Here is an 11751-nt window from a genome sequence, read left to right as displayed (position 1 = left end):
TTAATCAAAAGAAATTTTACCTGTAATCACTGTTGCCTGCCAGTAGGTGGTGGGATGCACCTGGATCCACGTGGCCAACAAAGTCAGAACTGGAGGAAAAAATTCCTGAAACAAATACTCAAAACTGGAGGTTATGGCTGTGGAATGCAGGCGCTGGGTAAAAGGTGGCTCCAGGCCAGCCAGGAAAACCAGGAAACCTGGCAGAGCCAAGGTCGGACTCCGCCTGAGGGGATAGAGTCACTTGCCCTGCTTCCTCGCTTGGTTGTTCATGTCTTACTTCCGTGATCACAGTGTGGGCATTAACCTCTCATATGCTGCTGTGCTATGGCGAGTCTGCAACATCGGAGGTGGCAGCGGTGTGAACACCAAAAAAATCGAGGGGGGGGGGGCAAAGCCAGGCCGGAAGCGGGGGCACTCACTCTTTCCACGGTGGCAGTGGCCACGGCTGCCACGGCCAGAAGCTGGCCAGGTGCGTGCGCTGTAGCTGGCTAGAACCACTCGTTTGGCAGCAGTGGCAGCTGCTGCTGCGGCCGGGGCACGCTACAGCTGGAAAACCAGGTGCAGTATGTGCCCGCTTGCATGCGCGCTAAGGGCCAAGATGCAGACAGTAACTGCTCGAGCTCAATGCTGAATTTCCACAGTGCAGAAGCTGTGCAGATGGAAGTTCTCCCGTGAGGGGGATGGGGGGAAAGCCACTAACCCCACGTAAGGGAGAGCCAAACCTAGTCAGCAGTACTGGCTCTCATTCAGCAGCGGCTGCCCAAGCTTGAACACTGGGACTCAGGCAGTCACACGAGTGTAGGAGCGCGCAGGCGGCTGCGGCACAAAATTGCATGCGGGGCGACCACTGAATCAATCAAAAGCCCAATGCCGCTGTGTGGCTGGTGTTGGGGTCCCGAGCTAAAGGCTCCCAAAAGCTCCGAGTTGGACGCCAAATGAAGGGGCATGGTTGGTCGGCAACTGGAATTAACCAAACTAGCTTTATTATAAAATACTCAGCTTTAATAAAAGGAGGAAAAGGGAAAAACTTACAAAGCTAGAGTTCCACAAAGCACAGGAAACAAAGAGAGCAAAAACAAATGCACATGGATGTTTCAAAGGTATTTGGGCCCTCTGGAGGGGACATGCCCCTCAAACAAGGGGATTGGTTAGCTCCCCCATCACAGCATGAAATAACACTAAAGAAAAAAGCCATGAGGTCCTATTGCTTATGTTCCCATCCCCACTGGGCACCAGTTTACCCAGAAGATCTCTTTTATTTCCCCCTCACAGGGATCCATGAATCCCTGTCTCTACATATGTGTAACAGTTGTGTAGCTTGATATACTTGAGGGACCCCTAGTGGTGGAATCTGGGCCTGTCCCTAACACCTTGGCTAACTTCCAGGAATTTATTCTTCATTCTGGGTTGCCTTTCCCAGCCTTAATACTTGGGGAGGAACTCAGTCTGACCTCAATTGGATATGCCATGCTTTGTTGACAGCCATGGGAGCCCTGCCTCTTCCTGAACAGAAGCATATACTCCTACATATAAGTTTCTCCGCCTTATAATGTTATTGTTTCTATGTTTTCAGAGCTGATCATTTGGTGTTGGATAACTAACTGATTATTGTGCTCCTCCCTGTGGAAAATTATTTCTTCCACTCTCAGAGTTTATTCATGCCGTGTAGATTTTTCTGTAAGGTTGAAGCCTGATGGTCTCTTCCTAGTCCAGTTCAGCATCTGTATTATCCTTTCCCTTGTTCAGTTCATGTTCATGCAGTCATGTTGGTAACACTTATGGGTGTTGCTTATGACATTATTAGGAGACACAGTTTCAGTGTAAACTCTGATCCTCTGCCTTTTACAATCTTGTAGCTCCATGTTGTTCATGTCTGTGAGCCATAGATGTAGGAATTGTTTGGTAGATGTGTCAGTGGAGACTAGAATCCAGAATCCTGCCTTTCGATTAGTTGTGGTTTTATCTCATGAATTGTTGCAAAGAAAGTTTCTTTGGTGAGTGGGGAATTGTATTTACCTGTGAGTGTAATGATAAATATTTAATTAGACTATACTCTGGCTTGTTAAAGCAAGGCTTGTAGGTTTTCCATTTAAACTACATTTGTATATTTATGCATGAAGTTATGTATATTATAGGTAGTTTTCGATATGTAGTTCATAGTATAATTGCTTATGATTCTTTCAGGCATATTTACTGTTATTACAACCAGTTTCTTCTTTTGTATTTATTCTCCCCCTCATATTTAGAGTACCCTCTCCCCAGTTAGATCATTTGTACCCTGCTATTTAACTTCCCAACCCTATTTCCTGGTTTCTACTGTTAGTCTGGGGTGAATATTCACATCTGAAGATTTGGAGCTAGATATCTCAGAGAAGAGAGAACATGTGACATTTGACTTTCTAGGTCTGGGTTGCATAACTTAGTATAGTTTTTTTCTACTTCCATCCATTTATGTGTACAGCATTTTCTTTATCCATTTATCTGTTATAGGAGATCTACATGTTCTTGATTCCTACCTATTGTGAATAGAACAGCAATGAGAATGACTGAGCAAGTATCTCTGGAGTGGGATGTTGACTCCTTAGTGCATAGGTCAAGGAATAATATAGTTGTTTCATATGGCAGGTATATTTTTAGCATTTTGAAAATTCTCCACACTGATTTATGGAGTGGCTGGACCTGTTGGCAAGACCCTAGCCCAGATATTTCTTTGCCTGACATGTAGTTAATGTGTTATTTGTCTAAGTTATTATCATATAATGCATATTGAATATTTATAATGGCTACAAATTAATAACTGACATGCATGACTTACTAACATGCATTTTCAGTAGTAGCATCTATTCTGAAATAGATTGTCTATATGTGAGAAACAGCGAGGGACTCTTTCATTTTTGTTAAAACAACATTTCAGAAAAATACACTGAGAAGTAGGTCATAGTTTCACCTGACTATACTAAGATTTTATGAGAGAGACTTAGTTAATGCATCAAAATGATCAGTTTTTCCTAGATTGTGTTTTATTCTTAAAACATTTCAAAGAGTTCTTATCAGGCTTTAGGAGTATTATGTAGCACTTTGGGAAAAATATGCACCCAAGCAACCCTGCAGTGGATGCTAAGATGGAGAAGACCTCCACAGCCACCATGGTCTTGTCCTTGGTGCTGTGGTAGACAGGGAGGAAGGTGACCCAGACACTGCAGAACACCAGCATGCTGAATGTCAGGAACTTGGCTTCATTGAAGGTATCAGGCAGGTTCCTAGCCAGAAAAGCCACAGTGAAGCTCACTAGGGCCAAGATCCCCAAGTATGCCAGCACATAGTAGAAAGCAGTGACAGAGCCCTTGTTGCACAAAATGATGATGTGATCATGTTCAGAGTGTACATCTACTTCAATATAGGGAGGTGAGGTTCCCAGCCAGAGTCCAAGGAGAATAAGCTGGATCAGGACACAGATGGGGATAACAGAGTTATAGAAGCCTGAGACAAAGAGCCTTCTCATTGTTCTTCCTGGTGTCATGGCTCTAAAGGCCAGAATTACCGTTATAGTTTTGGTCAAGACAGTGGAAAGAGCCAGAGTGAACACCAGAGCAAATGTAATTTGTTGCAATATGCAGGAGGCTGTGTTTGGATGGCCAATGAAGAGAAAGGAGCACAGGAAGCAGAGGAGGAGGGAGATGAGCAGGATGAAGCTGAGAGTCCGATTATTGGCCTTCACGATGGGTGAGTCTTGGTGCTTGAGAAAGATCCCCAAAACTACAGCTGTGCTGACAGACAAGCACAGAGCTGTGCAGGCCAGAGCCATGCCCAGAGAGTCATCCAAGGACAGGAATGTCACTGACTTGGGCAGGCAGATGTTTCTCTCAGGGTTTGAGTACTCTCGAACTGGGCAAGGGATACATTCCTGCTGATCTATGGGAGGAAATGAACCAACATGTCAGCTTCTACAATTATTTATTCATTTCACATTCATGCCACAAAGAATGCCATCCACTGTTGTTGTTTGTAGCCTGGCACATTCTGCTTTACTCTGTGCCAAGAAGGACAATAACTATTTAAAAAGCCAATTTCTACTATCTGTCGTGTCTACCTCATGACAAGCCATGTCCTGTCAAGTTTATTACTGTTTTTTCTGGGGCAATGAGAGTAAAATAGTAATCTAATTATTTAGATGAAGTAAAACTGTCAAGCAATCCTTTAAATAATTCTAAAATTAAGCCACACCAGCTTGTTCAAACCCTAGGTGCCCAGGTTCAGGCCAATCCGGTCAAAGAACAGAAACCCCCTGCTGCACCCAGTAGAAACTAACTGCCAGAAGGCCAACTCGAAACTTGGACAGAGACTCCAAACTAGACCAGAGGTCACACCAGCCACCAGTAACCTAGGGCACAAAGACTAGAAAACCAAAGAGGAAATAGAAATGAAAAATAAAATACCCACCCAAGAAAGGCAAACTCACAAATCAATAACTAGCGCTAATCATCCCAAACCCAGATGCGTAAATGTCAATGTAAAAATCAATAACAGCCACGGCAATATGGCACCACCACAGCCCATCTACCTTATGACGACAAACATGAGTATTCCAATACAGACAAATCACAATAAAATGAACTTCAAGCAGTTTTATTGAGGATGATAGATATTCTTAAAGAGAAAATGAAAAATTCCCTTAAAGAAATCAAGAAAAAACTAACCAAAAAACTAGAGCAAATCAAGTAATCCATAAAAAATGCCAAGAAAAGATAAGGAAAAGAAACAGTTGAAAAAAAAAAACAATTCCATGACATGAAAATCAAAATAGAAGCAATAAACAAAACACAAAGTAAGGGAATTCAGAAAATGGAAAATGGGTGCATGAACAGGAACTAAAGATGCAAGTATCACCCACAGAATACATGAGATGGAAGAGAGAATCTCAAGCATTGAAGATACAATAGAAGAAATAGATTCATTGGTCAAAGAAAATGTCAAATCCAACAAATTCTTAACATAAAACACCAGGAAATCAGGACACTATAAAAAGACCAAATCTAAAAATAATAGTAATAGAAGAGAAAAATCTCAGCATAAAAACCTAAAAAATAATTCAGCAAAATTATAGAAGAAAATTTCCCTAACTTGAAGAAGGATATAACTACAAAGGTACAAGAAACTTACAGAACACCAACCAAATAGATTAGATTAGAAGAGAAAGTCACTGTATCATGTCATAATGAAAATGCTAAATGAACATAACAAAAAAAGTCTATTAAAAGCCAGAAGGGAAAAAAGGACAAGTAACATATAAATTCAGACCTACATGAAGTCCACCCAACTTCTCTATGGAGACTAAAAGTCAGAATACTTCCTGGTCTTCCAGCTGGGGCTATTCTCCCTGGCTACTGCCTCTCTCTTCCTACCCCACCCAGCTTGCATCCAGAAAAACCCTCCCTTCTTCCTCCCATCTTCGGGTTCATAACATCTCCAGCTCAGCCCGATCGGGGCGCTGGGACTGGGTAGGGAGTGCAACCGGGCAGGAGGGAGTTTCTTTGTTTCAATAGCCTGCCTGCAGTAAGGTAGGCTGATGGAGGATACTCATTGGTTAATAAAGAAACTGCCTTGACTTTTTGATAGGGCAGGATTTAGATAGGTGGAGTAGATGTAGGCCCATATTTCGGTATGGCACAAGAGCCATAGGCCCGGTCTGAGGTGGTCACGTAGCTTTGCAGACAAGCTGTCTCAGCCTAACAACAGCCTGGATGTGCTGCTCCTACTTTCTTTTGTTACTAATGTAGATCACCTGAGGAGAGGTGTTAGCTGAAGCTGATCAGGATGTTTGGTGCTCCTTCCTTTCTTAATTTGGAGGATGTCTTATAGAGATGCTAATTCATGGCCTACGTGACAGCTAGCATACTCGCAAACAGGTAGATGCATACATGACAGAAGGCCATTCACCTGGTTACCTAGGATACAGCCTAATGTGTTTTCCTGCTCAATTGTTGTGATGATATATAAACTTTGGAGAATAAATGAAGGATCAGATCTTGCCCTTCAAGGATGACCATGTAAGCTGTGTCTGATTACTCCTCGCAACTCCGTACCAGTCTAGTTAGGGAAAATAGTTATCTATGTTGGGGCCCACACGGCCCGCGACAAGTAAACAGAACAGAATGCTGGGAAGTAGGGAAGTTAGTCAGATGCCTCAAGCAGTCGCCATGACTCTCCTCTCTCCTCTCCGTGATGGATGCAGGCTAGAATCTTCCCAGTAAGCCACCCCTCATGGTGCTACACAGATTACTAAAATTGGGTTAATCAAGATGTAAGAATTAGACAATAAGAGGCTGGAACTAATGAGCCAGACAGTGTTTAAAAGAATACAGTTTGTGTTGTTATTTCGGGACTAAAGCTAGCCAGGCAGCAGGGAGCTGGGCGGGAATGCAGCCTGCAGCTCCTCCCTACAGTAGGCCCTTTTTCTGCGAACTCCCTGGTCAGCAAGGACACCTGATCTTAGTTCCAGACGATACATCCGGGAGGTGAGTGAGTTCCTGACCCCTCGGCAGCAGCCTGGGAGACAGAGCACAGCAACTCCTCAACCCCTGACACTTCCTGGTCTTCCGGCTGGGGCTGTTCTCCCTGGCCTCTCTCTTCCTACCCCACCCAGCTTGCATCCAGAAAAACCCTCCTTTATTCCTCCCCCTCTTCAGACTCATAACATCCCCAGCTCAGCCTGATCAGGGTGCTGGGACTGGGTAGTAAGTACAACCGGACAGGTTCTCTGTATATCTTTGTCCTGAAATAACTCTGCAGACCACGCTGTCCTTGAACTCTCAGAGATCCATCTGCCTCCCCAGTACTGGGATTAAAGGTTTGTGCTATAACACCTTGAACTCACAGAGATCTGTCTGTCTCTGCCTCCCAGGCATTGGGATTAAAGGTGTGTCCTGCTACACCTTGAAGTCACAGAGGTCAGTCTACCTCTGCCTTCCAATTATTGGGATTAAATGTGTGTACCACCACACCCAAACTAATCTCTTTCTTTTTCTTTTTTACTTTTAAGAACTTTAACCTTTAGTCTGCATATATTTTTAACACACTGTAAATTATTTAGAGGTCTTCTTTGTTTTTGAATCTCTCTTTACTGTATCTCTCTCTTTTTCTGATGACATGAGCCTTTAAATTACTGAGCAATATGGGTACGATTCAAGCCGTGGCTTTGCCAGCTAGATCCATCCCATTCCTTAGCTTTCCAGCCTCATGGTAGAGGTACTTGCTAGAGCCATTTTTATTACCACAACTCTGTGGCGTTTCAAGGTCCCTGCCAGCAAGCAAGCTGCAACAGTGTTAAACAACAATCAAAAGCTCCATAGTCAGGACCGCCTGCTTGAAAGAGTCAGAGTTTGCCCTGGCAGGACAGCCCAGAAAGCTGGCATTTTAAAACAGCACAACTTCTTTCCTGCTATGGCTGAAAACTGAAAAGCATGCGTTCAGCTTTTCATCAACACCATTTAAGTGTTTCGTGACAGGACCTCTTAAAAGAGCTGCACAGTTTTGCAGCTAAAGCTGAGTCAGGAAGCCTCTTAGATGAGAGCGTTTATTTGCCTCTAGCAAACAGAACAGACCCGAGAAATTGCTGCTACCAAAAAACATGCTTTATTCTTTCCCAACCTTTCTCAAGCTTTCTGTGGATTCAGTTATCCATATTGGACTCCATTCTGTAGTGGTGATGGGAGCGGTGGGCTGCATTCCTGCCCAGTTCCTGGCTGCCTGGCTAGCTTATGCCCCGGAAGAACAACACACAAACTGTATTCATTTAAACACTGCCTGGCCCATTAGTTTCAGCCTCTTACTCACATCTTGATTAACCCATATCTAATAATCTATGTAACATCACGAGTGGTGTCTTACTGGGAAAGATTCAGCATTTCTGACCTGGTGGCTGGCTCCATTGCGTCTGTCTCCCTGAGGAGAGGCATGGCATCTGTCCCAGAGAGGAGAGGCGGGGCAATTGTCTGACTCATCTATCTGACTTCCCTCACTTCCTTCTTTTTGTTCTGTCTACTCCACCTATCTAAATCCTGCCCTATCAAAAAGCCAAGGCAGTGTGTTTATTAGCCAATGAGAATCCTCCATCAAGGAAAGAATATACCTTCTTCTTTGCGGCTCATGGAACCTTTTCGAAAATTGACCACATACTCGGTAACAAAGCAAACTTCCACAGTTACAAAAAAATATTAGTAACTACCTGTGTCTTATTGGATCACCATGGATTAAAATTAGAATTCAACAATAATGCTACCGCCAGAAAACCTACAAACTCATGGAAACTGAACAGTCAACTACTGAACCACACCTGGGTCAAAGAAGGAATAAAGAAAGAAATTAAAGTCTTCCTTGAATTTAATGAAAATAAAGACACAACATACTCAAACCTATGGGACACAATGAAAGCAGTGCTAAGAGGAAAGTTCATAGCACTAAGTGCCCACTTAAAGAAAACGGAGAAAGCACACATTGGAGACTTAACAGCACACCTGAAAGCTCTAGAAAAAAAAGAAGCATACTCACTTAGGAGGAGTAGAAGACTGAAAATAATCAAACTGAGGGCGGATATCAACAAAATAGAAACACAGAAAACAATCCAAAGAATCAATGAAACAAAAAGCTGGTTGTTTTTAATCCCAGCACTTGGGAGGCAGAGGCAGACAGATCTCTGTGTGTTTGAAGTCAGCCTGGTCTACAAGAGCTAGTTCCAGGACAGGCTCCAAAGTCACAGAGAAACTCTGTCTCGAAAAACAAACAAAAAAACAAAAACAAAAAAAAAAAAAGCTGGTTCTTGGAGAAAATCAACAAGATTGACAAACCCTTAGCCAAACTAATCAAATGGCAGAGAGAGAACACACAAATTAATGAGATTAGAAATGAAAAGGGGGACATAACCACAGACACAGAGGAAATTCAGAGAATCATTAGATCTTACTACAAAAGCCTGTATGCCACAAAATTGGAAAATGTAAAAGAAATGGACATTTTTTAGATAAGTACCATATACCAAAGTTAAACAAGGACCAGGTGAACATTCTAAATAGTCCTGTTAGTTGCAAAGAATTAGAAACTGTGATCAAAAACTTCCCTACCAAAAAAGGCCAGGACCAGATGGTTTCAATGCAGAATTCTACCAGAACTTCGAAGAAGACCTAATACCTATATTCCTTAAGGTATTTCATAATATAGAAACAGAAGAGTCATTGCCAAATTCCTTTTATGAAGCTACAGTTACCCTGATACCTAAACTGCTCAAAGACTCAACCAAGAAAGAGAATTACAGGCCAATCTCACTCATGAACATTGACGCAAAAATTCTCAATAAAATACTGGCAAACCAAATCCAAGAACACATTAGAAAAATTATCCACTACGATCAAGTAGGTTTCATCCCAGAGATGCAGGGCTGGTTCAACATATGATAATCTATCATTTAATCCATTATATAAATACACTGAAGAAAAAAACCATATGATCATCTCATTAGATGCTGAAAAAGCATTTGACAAAATTCAACATTCCTTTATGATAAAGGTCTTGGAGAGATTAGGGATACAAGGGTCATTCCTAAATATAATAAAGGCTATTTACAGCAAGCAGACAGCTAACATCAAATTAAATGGAGAGAAACTCAAGGCCATCCCACTAAATTCAGAAACATGACAAGGCTGTCCACTCTCTACTTATGTCTTCAATATAGTGCTTGAAGTTCTAGCAATAGCAATAAGACAACATAAGGGGATCAAGGGGATTCGAATTGGAAAGGAAGAAGTTAAACTTTCATTATTTGCAGATGATATGATAGTGTACATAAGCGACCCCAAAACTCCACCAAAGAACTCCTACAGCTGATAATCTCCTTCCATACCACACGGCAGCTCATAACTGTCTGTAACTCCAGTTGCAGGGAATCCTACACTCTCAAATAGACATACATGCAAGCAAAACACTAATGCACATAAAATAAAAATGAATAAATCATTTAAAAATATATTCTCAGTAACAAAGAAAGTCTCCACAGATATAGGAATGTAGAAATAATCCCCTGTGTCCTATTAGACCACTGTGGGTTAAAGTTGGTTTTCAAAATCAACAGGAACAACAGAAACTCTACAAACTCATGAAAACTGAACAAGTCTACTGAATGACCATTAGATCAAAGAAAAAACAAAGGAAGAAATTAGAGATCTGCTAGAATTCAATGAAAATGAATGCACATCATACACAAACTTATCGGATACAATGAAAGTGGTGCCTTGGAGGACCCAGGAGGAGAGAAAGAGTTAGAGAGCTAGAGGGAAGAGGCGTGGCCAAAAGCTTGGGGGTGGGACTTTTTGAGCCAGAAAACCAGTGGTGGCCGCTACTTTAATAGTTGCTTATGATTCACCTCAGCTTTTTTTTGGTTCTAATATTTATGTGTGGGTTTTATTTTTCATAAACGGTAAAAGAAATCTCTTACATCTGATTCTCATTGTTGGGCATTGTTAGACCACATGATGGTACATGGTTCTGACATGCCAACTGCCACCTGCAAAGGGGTTCCCAGGCTCACATTTCATTTTTTCCCCATCCCCCTTCTGAGATGCTTTCCTACATTTGGGGTTTTCCAAAGCCCTCTTTGGGCTGTCAATTTAGGCAGCTTGGCTCATCTTGAGACCGCTTGCCTTGAGACCCTGTTGGGACCTTGGAACTTTGCGGCTGCTGTTATCAATTCACTGGTTATGGGTAGGAAACGCAAGGCATGTGTAACATAGCGGCACCTCTTACTCTATTCTGCCTGACACTTACAGGCAGCAGGGTGGAGGCTAGCTAAGCTGCTTGGCTGAACGTCCCCACCAGGGTCACCTGGGTCCTGGCTGGAGTGAAATCCCTTCTAGAGTGTTGAGTAAGAGTGCTGCTTCTGCACCGGGATCTCGTGCCTTGCCTTCACCACCTGCTGGTCAAACATCATCACTACATATGAATACCTTCATAAAATCAAGTCTTACAAGCACCACCTTTATTTGTTCAAACATCTTCCCTACATTTGAATACCTGTGCATAAACCAATCCACTGAGGATTGGCGTCAGAGTTGGTAAGATACTTGGAAACTTTTAAATGGTAAACTAGGCTATTAAACAAAAACAAACAAACTAACAATAGGAAGAAAGAATAAGGGGCAAGGACAATCTTAAAATCTTTCCAATGTTAAAAACAGGAAATATCACATTGCAGGGAATTAGAACCCTGTTTACTGCTACTATGAGCTGGATGCAAATAAAAACATAAATGAGAAAATAAACATAATAGCTGAGATTGATATACTTTTGGTCATAGTTATCATCAGTTTGACAATTCATATTTTATTCTCAAAATATGGTTTGATAACTTTGCCAAATATGAGAAGTTGATTGGTAAGATACATATACCTTAGACAAACTTACCATTCATGATATATAAGCCTTAGACAAGGTTACTACTCATTACATGCAAGACTTACAATTAATTAATTAATAAAGAAGGCAATAAACTTAACTGATAATGTAGGTGAAGTTTGATAAAATACAAACTTTAGTAATGTTTACTGATGAAGATAATGAAAAGTTGACTGATAACAGAAACTTTATAAAAATTTACTATTTATAAGATACAAGCCTTACAAGATAAAAGCCTAGGTTACTACTGATAATATGCAAGCCTTAAAAATAATTACTAAATGAAATAATAATAGTTTCACAGATAAGTTA

General features: G+C 41.6%; 1 protein-coding gene across 1 annotated transcript in view; it reads right to left on the bottom strand.

Annotated features, from left to right (window-relative positions):
• Positions 1-2998: 2998 nt before the first annotated feature.
• Positions 2999-11751, bottom strand: part of LOC119824400 (vomeronasal type-2 receptor 26-like) — a 50409-nt gene continuing 41656 nt past the window's right edge. Inside the window, 1 exon segment of the mRNA XM_038344519.2 lies at positions 2999-3912. Within this exon segment, the coding sequence (XP_038200447.2) occupies positions 2999-3912 (914 nt within the window).

The sequence above is a fragment of the Arvicola amphibius genome, chromosome 10 (genome assembly GCF_903992535.2).
Source record: "Arvicola amphibius chromosome 10, mArvAmp1.2, whole genome shotgun sequence".
Taxonomy (NCBI): domain Eukaryota; kingdom Metazoa; phylum Chordata; class Mammalia; order Rodentia; family Cricetidae; genus Arvicola; species Arvicola amphibius.
This window is presented reverse-complemented; position numbering and strand designations above follow the sequence as displayed.